This window comes from Zootoca vivipara, chromosome 1, assembly GCF_963506605.1.
Source record: "Zootoca vivipara chromosome 1, rZooViv1.1, whole genome shotgun sequence".
NCBI classification, from domain to species: Eukaryota; Metazoa; Chordata; class Lepidosauria; order Squamata; family Lacertidae; genus Zootoca; species Zootoca vivipara.
In genome coordinates, this window is record NC_083276.1 from 33,723,304 (window position 1) to 33,743,508 (window position 20,205).

Sequence of the window (20,205 nt, forward strand, 5' to 3'; positions counted from 1 at the left end):
GCACATTGCTAGTATATTACAGTACGATAAATGTGCATCTGTTGCTCATTTATAGAGATGTTAGCAGGACTTATATTTGTGGGCTCTGAAGTAAGTCTCTCAGATATTTGTATTGCTTACTCAAATAAGTGGTGAGAATTATGATTCCTGCATTCTTTTCTGGCTCAGTTTTTAATCCAAGCTAGAAAATAATCCCTCTCTACCCAACCCACGCGGGTGGCACTGTGGGTTAAACCACAGAGCCTAGGGCTTGCCGATCAGAAGGTCGGCGGTTCGAATCCCTGCGACAGGGTGAGCTCCCGTTGCTCGGTCCCAGCTCCTGCCAACCTAGCAGTTCGAAAGCATGTCAAAGTGCAAGTAGATAAATAGGTACTGCTACAGTGGGAAGGTAAACAGTGTTTCTGTGTGCTGGTTCACCAGAAGCGGCTTAGTCATGCTGGCCACATGACCTGGAAGCTGTACGCCGGCTCCCTCAGCCAGTAAAGCAAGATAAGTGCCGCAACCCCAGAGTCGGTCACGACTGGACCTAATGGTCAGGGGTCCCTTTACCCTTTACCTCTACCCAACCCACATTACCAAGCCCCCTCCTCTACTTTCTTCCCAAAGATCTTCTACAAAGATGGGAGAGACCTACTCTGTTCCTTCATTCTCCCAGCAAGCTGTGATAGTTTGCTGCCAGAGTTATACTGCTGCTTCACCCTGGTCAATGCAGTGGGAGTGAAGGAGGAGGTTTATGCTTGAGAACAAGACAAAGGAGCACATTTATATAGGACTGGAAATAAGTTAGCTATTTTTCTGGTTTGGGGCTTATTTCAGCGCCAATCCAAATGCAAGCTGGAGGAGCTCATCTGCCGCCACTCATTTGTTGCACCGGACTGGAGATCCTACCTCAAAAAAGTAGCCCACCCCAGGAACATTTACTTATTCACCAAGTACGTACCATAGTAAGCACACTATACTGCTGGGAGAATGCAATTATTTCCTGCAGTTAGCCGTATGAATGCCATCTGTTGCTTGGAATGCAGTTGTGCAAGTCTCATGGGCACCTGCTGGCTAGTATCTGTGACATACCTAATGATAGGCCCTCAATATTTTTTTTGTATCCCCCCCCCCTTTTTTTACTCTTAGTTAAATTATTCCCAGATACACTAGGGGCAGGGTACTTGAGGGACCAAAGGGTGCGGGGGAATTGCAATAAAAGGAGAAAATTAATTATACCCCTCATTCCCTAGCTGATTCCATGCTTTGACCCTAACACCAGCTTACTGACTGGTCTCGAGTGTGAATATAAACCCTTTCAGCAGCAAGTTTTCATATCTCAGCGGCCGATTTTAGCTGCAGGTGTGGCTAAGGACAAGAAGCTTTGAAATTCTGTGTTGAGAGCAATGAGCTTCAGTTACTCTGCTTTGGCAGTCTGTGTACAGCATGCTGGTGTGTACACATCCTCTATACTTTTTGAAGAATGGACGACCTGGGAACATGTTGACTATTCCCCACTGCAGAAGACACATCTCTTACATCTGAATTGAATATCATGTTATTGCCTTTGGATTAGGGATTGCAGGACTGTTTCACAAAAGCTAATATGCTTTTGTAACACTCTGAAATGGTCAACTATGGACGTGCCCTTAGAAAACATCGTATTGGTTTACAGCGCTTTATGAGTACACTGTGTTTTGCTTTTCACTTTCCCAACCAAAGTATTTGAGCTCAGCAAGCCGATTTCACTTGATCTAGCAGTAATAATGGGCACAATCTTTTTGTAATCGTATATTTTTGACTAATGCACTGATTAATAACAAAGAGGTGTTTCTTTTTGCATGCTTGGCAGTATGCAATGTTCAGACTTACTATTTATAATCAGAAAATCAGAAACCTATCCTTTAAGTCTAGACGCTGAACGAAGAAGTCTGTATGTAGCCTAATAATGTCTGATGACTGCTGCTGCTGCTGAGCATAGAAGAATGCTTTAACAAGGACTAGGACAGGGTTAAAGCCAACTTTTTCCTTGAACAGATGATATTTCAGATGGCCACACTATTCCAGATGCATCAATTTCCTTGAAAATCGAATCCATATATGTGCATATGCTGTGCTGGCAGGAGGACTGCCTGAAATGGCCCCAACCCAAGAGCTAATATTCTTTTGGCTGGAATAATGCAATTATTATTTTCCTAGCTATCAGTCTAAGCATACAGAGCCATCTGTTATGCAAAGCAAACATACACATCTCAATTACAGAAAATGCAGTTGCCTTGACAGAATTTGGATTACTCTACTAACCAGGGCTGTAAAATTTGTTTTAAGCTAGTGTATAATGGATGCCTTTCCGGAGTTCCCTAATTAGCATTTACCTGTTTAAACTAATTATTCATCCTTCTTCTTTGCTGGTTTATTAAACTTTGTTAGACACCATGCATAAAACATGTTAATATGAACACAAGACAATAATAAACATTACAATCCTGTGTGATTTTTAATTTAAAAAGTGCATTAACAACCACGTGGCTTTGTTATGAAATATGAAACTTCTGATGTTGGTTTCTAAACAGGCCAAAGAAGAGATTTTTAATTCATTACAAAACAGGACTTCAGGAAAATTCAATACCAATATTGAATTAACAAACCCTCATCCCCCGCCCCCCGTTTTCTTGTTTTGTTTTACAGAACTTCCATATAACTAGTATAAACACATAATTAATGTGTACTACATAAATACCACCATTTTCTTTTAGGAGTTAATGGCTGCAATTCCATTGTCTCAAACACTATTTGAATTTTTTTTCCCTGCCACACCAATTATTTGGCTATCCCTTTTCATTACTTCAGGTCACCACTTTCAGCTTAGTTTAGGTGCAACGAAATAACGACGTTATTAAAAAGTTCTAGTCCTGAGAAGGGTCTCCTAACAAGGACGGCAAGAAATGCAAGGTGGGTGCCCCATTCCAAACAATAAGACACAAGCATTAGTACAACTGTAGAGTTCCTCAAGGGTGGCTAAACAAGAGGCATAGCATCCTACTTTGCGACTCATTGTTCAAGAAGTCTCCCAGAGTCTCCCAGAATCATATCAGGACGATTCCGGTATACCATGTAGCAAATGCTACTGAGAGCTCAGCCATTCGAGATGAAACAAAAAGTAATATCCCCCTATAATCTTAGATTTCAAAATATGTCAGTAATGGAACAACAATAATTAAACTACAAGTGCTATATGAAAAAAATGTCCTCTGCAGATTGACGGAACATGTGCGGAAGCAGCAGAATGTGTCCTTGTTGAAACCCTCCCTGCGAGTCATTTTAATGGTCTCTTTCAGCATTTCTTGACTCCAAATGACTCCCTGTCATTGTGTCAGCTCCCTGGATAATGCAGGGTACTCCATAAACATCCAGTAATAGGACACAAGGGAAGTACTATTAGTGTGTCCCTTTCCTACCAGGTACTGAGGTTTAAAGTTCAAAACAATTGAGAAAAGAAACTTCATTTGTTCTCAATAAATTAATAATGATCCTTAGTGGGCAGAAAAAGTTTTCCCCAAGCTCGGGATTTTTTTTTTTTAAACAATCCATTTGAACATTCTATACCAACTCACATTTCTCAATGATTTTCTAGGGTGGATAAAACACAGTCATTAAAGTATAAATTCAATAACATGTGAAATGTTGCCAAATAGATTGCTGAGCACAGGAGTGGAACTTGTGCCATTAAATGGTCTACTTACTTGGGATAGGCCTAGGTAGATGGAGACGGTTTCCGAAATGTACAAAAATTTCCCCTCTTGATTTAGTGCAAATACAAATCCATCCAGTGACTGCAAAATAAGAAAAAAAAGTGAGAAGTTTGTTATATGGGGATATATTTCACTAACAGATAAAGCATAGACATCACACATTCACTCTATTCTCATTATGGAAATATTGAAATTAACATACATTGCCATTCTTAACACTTTATTTCTGTTCAGTGCAGAAATGAAAGGAGTTTCCTTGCAGAAAAATGGAGATGAGAAGAACACTGTGGATTGCAGAAATTTGCTAATTAACAGAGGATTACGGGCCTCCTCTTCATTCACAAATTCACCCACACACATTTTTGTGTGAGCATAAACAAAACCAATCAACAGATTACTGTCAAATATGTTCACACCTGGAGACCATAGAAATATTGTGAATTTAATCTCTTCAATGTCAGCTTGTACGTTTATAAATTATATTCTGGCAGGTGTAAGGCTTTAGATATATGGTTGCCAAAATATATTATTAAAGAACATGTTATATACACATTTTTGAAAGCCACCTGAAACATATAATCAATGAACAAACAAAAGGCCTTATTCCTAACTGAAATACCACATCACAGCACATTGAATCTATACATATTCATCAGGAATATACTTATTTTTATTATTTACTGCATTTGTCTTAAGGTGATAGTTTGTCATCCATGCAACTTAGGTGAACCCTCTCCTAAATACAGAATTGGGGGGAGGGGGGAATCCATTCCGGAACCCACAGCAAAGTTTGGGACCTATTGTGGACTTAATTAAATTATCAGGAACACTGATGGAGGTTTTTTAAAAGATGGTCATCCATCACGGACCCTGTAGTGTGATTCCTGCATTGCAGAGGGTTGGACTATATTACCCTTGGGATCCCTTCCAACTCTATTCCTTCCAGTTCTATGGTGCAGCCTCTGTCTTGCTGTCCAGGAGCACCCGAGCCTCCTTCAACACTGCAAGGTGCTTTCCACCAATCCTGCATTTTCCCCAAAATACAGTGGTAACTCAGATTACAGACGCTTCAGGTTACAGGTGCTTCAAGTTACAGACTCCGCTAACCCAGAAATAGTACTTTGGGTTAAGAACTTTGCTTCAGGATGAGAACAGAAATCACGTGCCGGCAGCGCAGCAGCAGTGGGAGGGCCCATTAGCTAAAGTGGTACCTCAGGTTAAGAACAGTTTCAGGTTAAGAATGGACCTCCAGAACGAATTAAGTTCTTAACCCGAGGTACCACTGTATAGCCAGCACCAGTGCTTTTTTTTCTTCTGGGGGCACGCATACTCCTAAACATTTTGTGAATCCAAGTTTGGCCTCACTGAGGGGCAGTATTTCAATATGAGTATGAAAATGAGAGTACCCATAAACATGTTTTTTTTTGGGGGGGGGGGAGCACTGGCCAGCACTAACAGCAAAGGGAATCAAGGTTCCTATGGAGAGGCTTCACAACAGAGCCGAGAATGCTACACCAACAGTATCTCAGGTGTGATGGTTGCAGGCCATGCTACTTTTCTAGAAAAGTATGTGCCAGAACTCATAGAATCATAGAGTTGGAAGAGACCACAAGGGCCATCCAGTCCAACCACCTGCCAAGCACAAACTCACCATGAAAGCCTCCCTTGTTCTCTTAAAATGACAATAGAGATGCCAGAACTGAGTTCCAGTGAGTTCAGGGCTCCTTGCATTCTTACCAGGGCCATTGGGGCTCTGGGAACTACACTTCCCAGGGATCCTGGCACCTGGGACATTGTTGCACATATTTGCAGTGGCATTGCTACTAAAAAAAGCCTTTGTAACCCTGTTTCTCAGAGATCTGTCACCTGGAAGTGTTTTAGGTCTAGTGGATACCTGCAGGGAGTTCTCTCCAATGCTGTGGTAGCAATAATAATCAAAGTTTGCAGGTTGATGTGAATTGGGTGGCAGCGGGGAGGACAGATGGCACCAAGTGAGTTCATTTCATTCAGGAACCAAATACATATATTCATATTCTCAGCTGCCTGTTTCATTAATGTACTTACTCACCACCGAGTAATGCAACTACTTAAAAAGTTTTCAGAGCAACTATAATGTGCCATCACCATTTTGTGCATTACAAAAAAGAAGAGGGAGGAGACAGTTAATAGACAAAAGAGAGGATATGGAAAGATGTTACCACATGAGATTAATTCCAGGTAGTGCTGTGCCAAAGTCTGTCCTTCAATATCCAAATGTTTGTAGAAGCAAATTCCATTTTTCCGTCTCATTTGCAACACACTTCAAAATTTCTTTATAATTTTGTTTGCTGCAGTATTGAACTTACCTTATTGTTGTGAGGTAGCCATGGGTTGTGTGTGTGTGTTTGTGTAAGTGTGTGTGTTCCCATTAAACATTCTTCCAGGCCTCTGCAGCCTCCCTAGCTGCCTGTACTTCCTGATCTGAAAAAAAAGCCCATGGGAAGAGTTTCCTTAGGCAGCCTACCCCCGGGCTTTAATTTCAAGTGCAGGAATTCAGAAGTCTGGCTACCAAGTGACCTCAAGATATGCTGGATCAGGTCCTAGGCCCACCTTGTTCTCACAGTGGCCAACCAGATGCCCATGGGAAGATCCTGCTTTTAAAGGAAGGCCTTTTAGAAAAAGCTCTAAAAGTAAATTTGCTTCACTTTAAAGAAATAACCAGGATGTAATGGGGGTTTGGGAAAGCTGCAGAATGTTCACCACCGGAGAGATGATTTATAGAATGAAAGAAGAGACCTCTCGGCTGCCTTGAAAGGTAAAAGCAACAAAACCCCAATACACCATCCATTTGATAATAGATATTTTGTCTACACATTTTTCCTCATTAATTGATGGGCAATAGTTTTAAAAATGCAGGATATACTGTATTTTTGACACCTTATTAATTCCAAGTTTTTAAAAGATTGAACATCACTGATCTATGTTAGTTTAGTGAATTTCTTTTTCCTCTCTGTTCTTCTACACTGATCAAGCCTTCCATGTTCTATAGGAAGCTTCTTTGTACTGAGTCAGACCACTGGTCCATCTAGCTCAGTATTGTCTACTTTGATTGACAGCAATTCTCTGGGGTTTCAGGAAGGAGCTTTTTCCAGCCCTGCCTGGAGACACCAGGGATTGATCCCGGGACTTTCGATTCAATATAATCAATCTATGAATCACTTCACACAGAAAGAGCCCCAAAGTGATTTACAACAACAACAACAACCACACACAAACACACACGTGTGTCTATATGATGAAAAATCAATTAAAGCAAAGCAAATATACTAAAAGTGTTCATTCAAAAAAGGCACCCAACAATATGAAAATAACCACCCTGCCCACATAAGGATTAATACTATTTTTTAAAAATAACAAAAACAGGCCACTAATGGTGTCCACTTCGGGGAGAATAAAAATGGTGCCAGAAAGATGACAAGTTGGCATCAGGCAAGCCTCCCTCAGGAAGGCATTCCACAACTGGAGGGTTGCCACAGACAAGGCCCATCATTTTGGTTGGGGTACACAGGGTCTCAGATATTGATCTCAGGTTCCATGTGTGTCCAAATGAGAAAAAGTGGTCCTTAAGGTACTGGGATCAGAAGACATGCATGGCTATTTAGGTCAAAACCAGCGCTCAAAAACAAATTGGCAGACAGTGCTGGCCCACCCAGGAGCACCCCCAAGCTGCATATCTGCTCCTTCAAGTTGAGTGTGTCTCCCATTTGCAACAGGTTACACCTCACCCATCTGGATAGGACAATTACCTTCTAAGAGTGTCTCTATCTTGTCTGCACTGAGATTCAGTTTGGTGACCTGCATCAAGCCCATTAATGAGGTCAGACACGAGTTTAGCACACCAACCACCAAGCCTGACTGCAGCACGAAGGAGAAACAGAGCCCTGCATTATCAGATATCCAAAACACTAGGTCCATGAGTATCAGTGAGGACACACTCCCCCCATCTCATTTATTTCAGTGAAGGGTGGGCGGATCCATAAATGCAAAATGATGCTTCCTTTGAGATGGATTGAACATGCGACCTTTGGTGACAGGGCAGGTCTGAAAGAGAGAAGGCCAGCCTCTCAGGTAACCCAGTGCCCAGGACTTTATTGGCAGCTGAAACAATTCCTTTAACAGGGCTGTTCCATGCTGGTAATAGGTTGTTCCACCTAGAAAACTAGCAATTATATTTTGCACCAGCTGCAGCTTCTTACCAACCTAAAGTGAGGGCCCAGAGAGATTTGTCTAATCTTGAGCATTCCTGACCACTGTGTCTTAAGTTATCTGGGTCCATGGACAGTTGTAGATTATGTATTAGCCAAGACTGGTCAAAGGCATTATTAGTCACTGAAGCCACATGGGTCTCAAGAGACATAGCTGGATCCAAGAGTACCCCTTCAGAGTGAGTGCAACCCCCCATGAAAACAGGCAACTGACCTATACCATGGACCCAGAAACCACTCACACATGGGGCCTTCATTTGGCCAGAATTCAGTCTGTTTATTGGCTTCTTATCCAGCCCGCCATTACAATGGTCTATGACTTGGGGTCACGAAGAGTCGGACACGACTAAACGACTAAACAACAACAAATGACTTGAGTAGCCACACCTGATGCAGATGGATCAGAGAAACAGAGCAGTGATTTATTTCAAAGGATGTCATTTTATTCCATCTATGATCAGATCAGTTCCAGTTGTGATCATAACACAATAACAACTGGTGTATGCTTAGAGAAAACAATGTCTTCTGTAATCTCACTCTGTTTCAGAAGCAATAAGTCTCTGTGTGTTTTAATGTTTTTATTCCTTTGCTTCCTGAATAATTTCTAACACAATGATGAAAAGAAACTGGTTTTGGCAAGTATTCAGAGTTCTTTGATGTAAGAGGCAGAAGCAGAATGAGCCACTTATTGGAAAACAAACAGTAAAGTTGTCATATTAAAGAAAGGATCTTCAATTTATATTTATGAATTAATAAAAATGTAAATCTACATAGATTTTAGTCAAACAAAAATATTTTTTACCATGCAAGTAGTTTATTTTGAAAATTATCATAATTTCTTTTCAGATGATTGCCACAGGAACCTTGAATGCTAATATCAATTACTGGTGAGCAATTTCAAGTGACATTTGGGTCAACTTTAAAGTTTGTTAAAGACACACTCAAAACATTTCCAGATTTAGAGAGCAATCTATCAAGCACTGCTGTTGTATAAACTTAATCCTATCAACCATTAGTGTGTTCCATTTCTGTGGAGTTCCCAGATAACTGTGGCTGAAATTAAGGAAGGTTGCAGAGCAGCAAGTCTTTATAATGTGCTACACCTTTAAAAGGCAATTCCAAAATGTCTGTATTTTGTCCATTGGTATCTATGGTTCTCCTTTCTTCCGTTGCTAAGTAGGAAATAGGGCAATACTTCATCCCAACATTTTGCCAATAAGATCATAGTTCCAAAAATGCAATAAATAAATGTGTTTTCACTTTGTAAATAACTAAAATACAGTAAGAAGGCCATTAAAGAAGCATCTTACCAAGTGATAAGAAAAAAATATGAAAGAGGAAGAATTGGGGGGGGGGAGCCAGCATGCGAACCAACAAAGAAACTGATTATATTGGGCTTTAACAGGTAGCAAAACTATGGTGATGTACCAGATGTACAAAAATGAACGAAGTCCTCTTACACTGAAAATGATTTTTGGAAGAGGTTTACTTTGAACTTAGGAGACTCTTCCATAGTACCTGAGATACTGGTGCTGGATTCTCCAAACCTTGACATCATAGCGGTAAGAACGGTTAAATTATCAGTGGCCAATTGTGAACTCATCCACTGCTAATTATAGGAGCCATTTACACCCCAGTTGGACTGGCCGCCATGGAATTATTAATCTTTGCACTATTTGGTCATTTTGATATGAGCACCCCTGTGCAAGATTTGCTGCAACAAACTAACATGGCTATCCCTCTGAGAATGTTGCTGTTCTTGGTGCTACAAGCTGTGGGCATAACAATGCTCATTTATTTATTTATTAAACACATTTATAACCTCCCCTTCATTGATACAGTACCAGACCATCAGACAAATAAATCAACAAAACAGTGGTGATACAAGGTCCTGCTGAGACAGGAGCTGATGATATCCCAACCAATAGTACTGTGATGGTACTACTGTGATGACTTTCAAGCTTGTTGGGGTTGCTGTGCACTCACATCAGAAAACATGGCTTATTATTGATCATTGCAGGAGGTTCTATAGCCAGTATAGTTTACGCTGGAGAAACTAAGGAAGATAAGACTGATGGCACCAAGAAAGGTGGGTTAATTGGAGCCCTTAGATAGTTGCCACAGATTTAGAGAAAGAGGCACAGACACTACATGCTTGAAGAAATCTCTGGATAGAGTTCCAAGGGCTCGTAATATGCGTATTTGTTGGGATGGCAGTAAGAATAGTGATCTTTGAACTAAAATGTAGAAGACAAACAGGAGACTGAAGCAGAGAAAGTGTTTGAACCATTTATATTGTAGATAAATTGCCATTTATTGGCAGTGTCATTTTTCTAGAAAAAGAGGTGCTGGAACTCACCACGAACAATGAATAGCAATGGTGCCCACCTGAGAGGTGTCAGAAGTGAGTTCCAGTGCATTTCAGATGAAAAAAAGCCCTGATGGAATCATAGAATTGTAGAGTTGGAAGGGATCCTGAGGATCATCTAGTCCAACCCCCAGCAATGCAGGAATATGCTGCTGCCCCATACAGGGACCAAACCTGCAACCTTGGCATTATTAGCGCCATGCTCTAACCAGCTAAGCAATATCTCACGGTGATGATGGAAATACATTAAAAAGAGTACAGTAATAGCTTTAAACTAATTGCACTCTTCATCATAGCTGCCAAGTTATCCCTTTTTTTCAGGGATTTTCCATTATGCTGAATAGGCTTCCTCGCGAGAAAAGGGAAAACTTGGCAGCTATGCTCTTCATGTTTACTGACAGTCTTATGTGATGGATATGAAGGTGTTCTGGGTAGGGGAAATGTACATGCAGTATTTGCACGGCTAGCAAATATTGGTAACAATTGTGTTGTGATTATATTTTTGACATTCCTCCACAGGCTTTTTTCAGAGTCTAAATTTCTATCCATTGGATCTCTTATTACAGGCACCCCCAAACTTTGGCCCTCCAGATGCTTTGGCCTACAACTCCCATGATCCCTAGCTAAGAGGAACAGTAGTTAGGGATGATGGGAATTGTAGTCCAAAACATCTGGAGGGCCAAAGTTTGGGGATGCCTGTCTTATTACAATGGACCCTCTTCATCAGTGAGGAACTGAATTTCCTTGGATAATGTAACTCAGCATAGGAAAACGCAGAAGCGGGGACAGACAGGCTAAAAAACAGTATGAGCAAAAAAGAGGCAATGCTGCTAAATTTGTTTAAATCCTGGATATCCAACACCCAACATGCTTGAAGTCTACCTTCTTGAGGGGGGGAAATATAGCTTTTTGAGTTTTTCATTAGAGCATTATATGCTGGGCATTTTACCTCTGATTCAATATCTCATACATAGCTTAGTAGGTACACAGATGCCATTTTTTTAAAAAACCAAACCAAACCAAAATTGTAACATTTGTTGTATGATCATTTCCACCTTTAGCAGTAGCAGAAGCTGTGAATAATGCTAAGGATTTACATGGTGCTCTGTTATTATGAGCTAGTTTCATCAAGATGTAAATTATACTTTAGTCATCTACAATGATGTTAAGGACCAGCCTTTACCAGAAAGGTGTGGGGCTGTAACTCTCAAGCACAAATTTCTGAAGACAGAAAGTGTGGACTTATTATAGGCAAAGCTTGAACATTGCAGTTTCTGAATGGGGGAGGCCTATTTTGTGATCTCTTCCACCTACCAACTATGTACAACGTGTGATTAAAGCTGAGTTCCCCCAGCACTTTCTTATTTTGATTTGAGAAAACCATTATGCATTATGCTGTTTCAATCACCACAGGCTACTTTTTTTCAAACTGCCCCACTGTTTTCAACAGGCGCCAATTAAGATTCCGGGGTCAAAGAGTTAATTACATCTTCTTACCTACTATGTAGAATTTTCTGATTATTAAACAAGGTTGGATTAAGATGAAAAAGTACCGACACAAATGTTAATGCGTGCCCCTCCTCAAGAAGATTTATCATAATACCATGCTGAAATCTTTTTTTTTCTAAAGCAGTTTGAGAAAAAAAATCTGAGAGGAAACACTACAAAAATAGATGCTTTTAAGGCATGCAAGTATCTGATTAACAGGGACAGTTTTCTTATTCCTGAAAACAGCTCTAAGCGAGTCAGACAGCAATGATGGGAGATTTTCCTTGTCAGATCTCAGTAAGTCTATATGGTCGACAGGAGGCAAATTATTTTCAGATGTAAAGAGAAGCTGTGGCAGATCTAAATAATGATGCTAGTAATTATCATTTATGTTATGTGAATTAGAATAATGTGCAAGGCAGATGTGTAAAATGCTATTGGCTGTGCTTGTTGCTCTACCACAGAGGTTCCAGTGGTTCTAGGGTTTCAATTTATTTTGGCATCGCCCGCTCTTTCTTTTTGTCTTTTGCATGTCACCTTGAGCACATCTGTACAGAGCACTAATATGCTGATGAACTATTAACCAACTTCTCAGCTACACCCCCTTTGATACCTATTAGACAGTCGAGGAAAGAAGCTTTCGATCTTGAAGATGGTGAAGTACCTGCATTTGTAAGAACATAAGGTCCACCTAGTCCAGCACCCTGTTACCAACACTGCCCAACCAGATGCCTATGACAGGAGTGGAGAACACATGAACATATGTTGCTGGCCTGCAATTCCCATCATCCCTGACCACTGACTATGCTGCTTGGAGCTGATAGGAACTGGAGGTCAACAGTATCTGGCAGGCCACAAGTCCCGCACTCCACAATCAGGATATGGCCACAATAGCTTTATGCCACTGTTGTTCCTCATAAACTAGCATTCTGATTCCATAGCCGCCTTGACTACAGCTACTGACAGCCTTGTCTCTAATTCCCTTTCAAAGCTGTCTAAGTTTATAGCCATCCCCACATCCTGTGGTAATGAATTTAAGAGTTTAACTATATGTCATGTGTAGAGGTACCGTACTCCCTTTTGTCTACCCTAAATCTTCCACCGTGTTTAGGTCCTGATAGCAGTTTCCCTATTCCCTTTCTAAAAGTGTACATACGGTTCCATAATAATCTTTTGCATGTGACTAATGTTTCTGGGGTGAAGTACACACCACACTTTCAAAGCACATGGCTTCCTCAAATAATCTTGGGAACTGTCGTTTGCCCCTTACAGAGCTAAAATTCCCAGCACCCTTGCCCACTGCAGTGAAGGCCTCTGGATCGGGGCTTCAGTGTTTATCGTAGTGTGTTGAAGGGTCATTTTGCCAAGGAAATTTTGTCCTTGCAATTTTTGAGGTATTTTTTTTGTATTATAAGGAGGATAATACCTTGAAATTTTACTACGGTGTCCTTCTAAGGAACATCCTCATATGTTACACAGTATCCATGAAGTCCCTAATTCCTTCCACTATATGTCAACACTACAAAAAAATCCTGTTACTCTGACCTAAACTCCAGTTAGAATGAAGGATTACCAGTAGGCTAGGCTATTTTAATGACAGATTATTTTAAACTAAGCCTTCACCATCTGTTCCACTCCCTAATTATGAATGCAAAAAGAACATATTTCACAATTACATCAGTTAAAAGAAAGATATACATGATTTAAATGTGTGCTTGTGTTCTTTGCCCAATGCCACATGCATCTGTGATGCTCTCCTCATAATTCAGGCTCCAATCAGTGGGAAAACCACTCACTCCTGATAAATAGATCCGCTGATATACTAAACTTTCCCTTGACAAACAGATCATCTTAATTAGAATTTTCTACTGTTAAGACATCATTATATTATAACTGGAGCTAAGCATTAATTTGAGCACAACGCCTGCCACCAATTTATATATGTAGCAGTCAAAAACTGCTAAGGTATTTTACCCCTACTAAAGACAGGCCATGCTTGATGTGGATAGCACCCCACCAAGTAAGTTGTTTCTTTTTGCACCAAAGTAAACCAACTGCCTAATTGATACTAATCAATAAGTTCAATTATCTCACCTGTAGTTTGGATCGAGATTGTGGTTTTTTTTTTTTAATCCCACAATGGATGATAATGAATTAACCAGTATCAGGATGCTTATCGGCACCATTTTATGAATGGTCACTGTAATCATTTTACATACATCTAAGCTTTGATGTTGCATTTAATTTCCCTCTCTGTCCTACTGATAATGCTATTTTCTTTCTCTGAATCTTTGTAACCAGGTATCTGCTAATTCAGGGTGACATTCTGTGCACCTGATTCAATGAACTGTAGCCCACAAAAATTATGCTGCAAAAAAATTGATAGGTATTAAGATGCTACAAGACTCTTTGTGTGATGACCCTCAAGTCAGGGATAAAGACGCAGAGTTAGAGGCTTTAACTGAAGAGACAGGCTGACGACCAGAGGACCATTAAATCCACTGTTGGCGAGGGTCTTCTGGGCCAGATCCCACAGCACCAGGGCCCACAGAGCCTGAGCCAGGATACTCACACAAACCTCCTGGGCCTGAGGAGCTGACTGTCTCCCACCTACCTCACCTGTCCAACAGGGCAGGGAATGCATCAGGTATGGTACTAGGGAGATGTACTGGCAGATTGCAGTTTTTGAGGAGTTTCAGGTGTTATCTAGCAATACCACTTGCATGCTCAGAGATCCCGTGGCTACTGCAGCCTTTAAGAAGTTAATCCCGCTTCTTCCTTGGTCTTCTGTGAAATATATTATACCCTGAAATGGTACCATGTGGGAATTCTAATCTCTAGATAAGCTTTAGCACAGTCCCATAGTGGCAACTGGTAGAAGTATCTGCTCGTCTCAGAGTTATCTATGCTGGCTGCTTGCCATATATGAAGTACTTCTCCAGTCTTGTAAGAATATATAAATGCTGTCAAGGCTGCTGATGTACAACCCAAATAACAAAGGTGATTATGTAATGTAAGTCCCAAGAACACACCTGTTATCTGAACTTCAGTGCAGACCTACAGCCAGCAAGGTGCTGAACACCAGCTGTTAGGAGTCATGTCCGCTGCCATTCAGCGGGTTCCTGGCAGCCCAAGGAAAGGATTCAAGCTTTGCTTTGTCCTTTATTACCACTTCATAATATTTATTAAAGAACAGACCCAGTCAGTGTGCTTTGTTGTCTTGTCCAAATCCAAAAAGAACCTCTGCCGCTTGGCAGAACAGAATTACAAAATAAATTTCCATGTGCAGGCCAGAGAGTTGCACTTCTCACAAAGCTGGTGGAACACAGGAGAGATGAACTAAAAATAGAGGGAAGTTGCTCATTCTGAGCTGTGTGTACTAACTTCATTGGACAATGCTTTTTAAAACGGCATCAGACTAAACAACAGATAGTGACAAATATGCTGTGCTACAAAGAATCCACATAAAACAATTACCTATTGAGAACACATCACTATTAAAGGTTGGTCTGGTTATTTAATAAACTTTTTAAATGGCATCCCATTGAATTAGAAAGCCCTCTCAAACTTTGTTGTTCTCAATATGCAACAACATCATAAAAGTACCTTAGTGAGAATTGGCTTTGAGGCTTTAGGGCCCACCTACTGTTTTATCACTGCTAAAATGTCACTATAGCAACCCACAATTTCTCCAATAAATGGAGCTCAGCATTGCTAATTATTGTAGAAAAAATAGCAACAGTGACCTGGGCCTGCTATGTAAATACAAAGTGATATGGAGTGTATTTTAGCTTTAGATAACCTTGCTAGTTTGGAAAACCAATAAATGTCATCAGTGAAATAGAGAACAATTTAAATGGCCAGAAAGCTGTTTTTGCTCTGCACTCTCTGTAACAAGATTTCTGAGAATAATGAATATGTAATATATAGACAATTAAAAAGAATCAGGAACTGCAAGAACTAGCGAATCAACCAACAATAGCAACTGAAGTTAGGGAACAGAATGGGTCCCACAACAGTCTGGACAAATGCAGAAAATGGAAGATAAAAGATATGGAAAATGTTATAATTGTAACAGGGAGGGGGATCCAGAGGGAAAAGAACCCAAAGGATGGCAAGGTATGGCAGGGTGGATACAGATCTTAGTACGTCAATGGTAAATGGAAAGAAAAGGGCAATGGGCCTTGTACTTCAAAGCATCTTCTGAAGTACATGGTCCAATTTTGGTTGTGAAGCCAGCTGAGTTAATGGTCAGCTGACCAACAGGAACATCATGTGATTAAGGCTTTGGGGGTTGCCAGTTTGCAAGGCTGAAGAAAGCGTAAATAAAAGGGAAATTTCTTGTGAAACTGTCTTATGCAAGGAAGAGCCTTGGCTGCTACATTCAAGCTAAAAGGGAAGAGTCCTAGTGTGGAAACAGGGATTCTAGTCCAAGGTAACTAGCCCATGAATTTGTTGTTTTTGTTAACCCAAATTTTTTCCTAAGGTCCCAGGGCTGGTTAAAATAATTAAAATATGATGTTAAAACCAGTTTTAAACAATTTATAACCACATAAATCAGGTGAGTCCTAAATATATATATTTAAAGTGTCAAAAGCTAGGTTAAAGCTGTATAATGAAGATGCCACACACACTTCTATGTCAAGGGAGTTCCACAGTAGCAGTTGCTTCTCCTGGGAGACTACCACCCAGAGCTTCTGAGGGCGGTGAAACAGCCAATAGAAGCCCTCTGCCAATCTGAACACCTGAGAGGTGTGTTACACAAAAGCTTATACTGTAAACTGGTAATAAAACACTTTGTCCAACAACACAATGACTTGGAAAACGTCTTGCTCATTATGTAGTTCATCTAATTGAGCTCCCTCTCCTCTCTCTCTTCAAATTCTTCAATACTGGCTGATGTTCAGATTAAAATGAAAGTTAATCAGAAATCACACTTTCTTTTTTACCTCAAGGATCTATAAAGTAGCAAAGCAAAGAGGGCAGTGCTTTTAATCCAAAGTGATTTATTTGGAACAGTAATATTAATCCAATCACATGGTGAGCATTTTACTCCAGAAAATAAGTTGCTACTCCAGAAAAGTTTGATCTAGTGGCGTGAAGTCAAACAAATGTCATATGCTACAAAGATCCTGCTTTGCAAAACATTTGTTGGGCTTCAAATGAATATTTTCAAAATTAAAGTCTCCTCGAAGAACAAAATTACACAGCAATAACATTGAAGCCAGACTAAATCTACCCCCTTTCCTTGGAATCGATGTCTCCAGAGATTTCAGCCAGCTCCTTAATGCATTCCGAGTTCAAACCGTGTTTTATCCACCTATAAAAATCATCTCCATTCCTCCTCACCCCACTCCTGCTCTGTCCCAATCTAGATTTTGCTCAACCCTTCCCCCCTGCTGTATTCCCAACATTTTATCTTCAATCTCATTCTCTTTCTGCCCCCCACCTGTTTCCTTCTCCCCCTCTCTCACTGGGGTAGCAACCTGGGATACCCCACATTTTGTTCAAAAAATTGCTTTGCAGAGGCAACCCCAGTAGAACTATCGAATTTTTCAAAAGTAGGGGGTCCGTGGCTTGGCTTTTAAAAAATAGAGAGTCCTCAGTAATTAGCTAATTGGGAACCACTGGCTTAGCTTAGTCCTGACATTGCGACAGTAGCTAAGCAGAGGAAGATTTGTCGGTAAAGGCTACTGTGCAGATAAAACTACTGGTTGGAAGTGGTTTGATGTTTCATGCAATGCTAGCACAGTGAAAGTCAACCAGAGGGATAGGTTATTTTAATTTATATGTTAGGCTTCACTGGGATTAAGGTTTTAATAGTCTGATGACCTGCTGTGGCATGAAGCTCTTGGATGGTTTTAAATTCCAGATAGTGTATGGAGGGTATCTAAGCAAACAGCTTTCACTGAGTTGATATGCTGAATAGAAGAGTAGATATACTATAACAGGAGAAATGCCTCTATTGAATTCCATGATTTCTAGAGCCCCATATTCACATTTGATATGATAAATGCATTTGCCATCTCTTCAACAATATCAAAATATTTGTCACTTGTATTCTGTGCAGCCGGATTGAAAGTATGCAATAACATGTACTGTATATTTCTCCTACGAAAAGGAGCTGTATCATTTAAAAAAATTCTTCTTACTAAGGACAGCTAGGAACTTGCATTGAACCTGTTAGGAACTTGCATTGAACCTGTTCTAATTCTTATTGTGCCTGAAAACATAAAACATTCATCAATACAAACCTCCAAGGCGAACTTTTAAAAGGAAGAAATTAGAACCACTTTTTGAACAAAGTATTTGTATATTGAAGGAGAGGTGTATGGGGAGGGAGAAAGAATTTGTGAGGGAGGGAGAAATGGCTGCCACATGCAATTAAAATTTCCTATTGTGGGAATTGGATATTAAAGCACTGACCTTTCTGAGGATGCCTGATCATGCTGAACATGTATGATTGAAATTGGTTCTACAGTTTTAGTACCAGGAAGACCAGACAAAAGATCACAAGACACTTGGTGCAAAACGAATGACAAATATTTAGAGTGAAGCAGAGATTATATATCTCTTGCCTTAAGAGCAGGATCACCACAAATTAAAGTATTCCTGCAGCTTCCGTTCTTAAAATTTACAGGATTCCTGTTTGTAAAAAAAGAAATACGTGAAAAGTGTAACAGCTGTGTACCAATATGTACTGGAACATACTTTACAAAAAATTAACCCACAAAACATTACCGGGTCACATCCAGACACACACAATTAAAGTACATGGCTTCCCCTTTAAAATCCTGGATAATTTGTTAAAGGTTCTGGGAAATCCATTCAGTGGATTTGTAACTGGCTGACTGACCGAACCCAAAGGGTGCTCATCAATGGCTCCTCCTGATCCTGGAGAGTAGTGACTAGTGGGGTGCCACAGGGTTCTTGGGCCCAGTCTTATTCAACATCTTTATCAATGACTTGGATTTGGGGCTTGAGGGCATCCTGAGCAAGTTTGCAGATGACACCAAATTGGGAGGGGTGTCTAATACCCCAGAGGACAGGATCACACTTCAAAATGACCTTAACAGATTAGACAACTTGGCCAAAGCAAACAAGATGAATTTTAACAAGGAGAAATGTAAAGTACTACACTAGGGCAAAAAAAAATGAAAGGCACAAATACAGGATGGGAGACACCTGGCTTGAGAGCAGTACATGTGAAAAGGATCTAGGAGTCTTGGTAGACCACAAACTTGACATGAGTCAACAGTGTGATGCAGCAGCTAAAAAAGCCAATGCAATTCTGGGCTGCATCAATAGGAGTACAGTGGAACCTCGGACCCATCTGGAACGGATTAATTCACTTTCCATTACTTTCAATGGGAAAGTTCGCTTCAGTTTATGAACGCTTCAGTTTATGAACAGACTTCCGGAATCAATTACACCCATGCTTCGGGTTAAGTACGCTTCAGGTTGAGTACTCCACGGACCCGTCTGGAACGGATTAATCCACTTTCCATTACTTTCAATGGGAAAGTTCGCTTCAGTTTATGAACACTTCAGCTTATGAACAGACTTCCGGAACCAATTGTGTTCATAAACCGAGGTACCACTGTATAGCACCAGATCAAGGGAAGTAATAGTTCCACTGTATTCTGCTCTGGTCAGATCTCAGTTCTGGGCACCACAGTTCAAGAAGGATACCGACAAGCTGGAACGTGTCCAGAAGAGGGCAACCAAAATGGTCAAAGGCCTGGAAACGTTGCCTTATGAGGAACGGCTTAGGGAGCTGGGTATGTTTAGCCTGGAGAAGAGAAGGTTAAGGAGTGATATGATAGCCATGTTGAAATATATAAAAGGATGTCATATAGAGGAGGGTGAAAGGTTGTTTTCTGCTGCTCCAGAGAAGCGGACACGGAACAATGGATTCAAACTACAAGAAAGAAGATTCCACCTGAACATTAGGAAGAACTTCCTGACAGTAAGAGCTGTTCGACAGTGGAATTTGCTACCAAGGAGTGTGGTGGAGTCTCCTTCTTTGGAGGTCTTTAAGCAGAGGCTTGACAGCCATCTGTCAAGAATGCTTTGATGGTGTTTCCTGCTTGGCAGGGGGTTGGACTGGATGGCCCTTGTGGTCTCTTCCAACTCTATGATTCTATGATTCTATGAAATGTAGCTCTGGTTAGAGGTACACTACAGTACCTAAGACTCTTGGACGGAAGCAAGGAGCTTTAAATGTAAGGTGTGGATGAGACCGGTCAGTGATACTACATTCTGCTTTCCATATCTTTTTCTTGTGTCCTAGGATATCATTATTAAACCAACAGTGTACCAATTCTAGAGTGCAATCCTAAGCATACTTCTCAAGAAGTAAATACCACTAAAC

At 40.6% G+C, this 20,205-nt stretch overlaps 1 protein-coding gene across 11 annotated transcripts in view; it reads right to left on the bottom strand.

Annotated features, from left to right (window-relative positions):
* Positions 1 to 20,205, bottom strand: part of NPAS3 (neuronal PAS domain protein 3) — a 630,215-nt gene that overhangs the window by 216,034 nt on the left and 393,976 nt on the right. For all 11 annotated transcript variants that reach the window (XM_035109621.2, XM_060273003.1, XM_060272990.1 and 8 more), the window contains one exon: positions 3,723 to 3,812. In XM_035109621.2, coding sequence (XP_034965512.1) covers positions 3,723 to 3,812 — 90 coding nt within the window. The remainder of the gene's footprint in view (positions 1 to 3,722; positions 3,813 to 20,205) is intronic.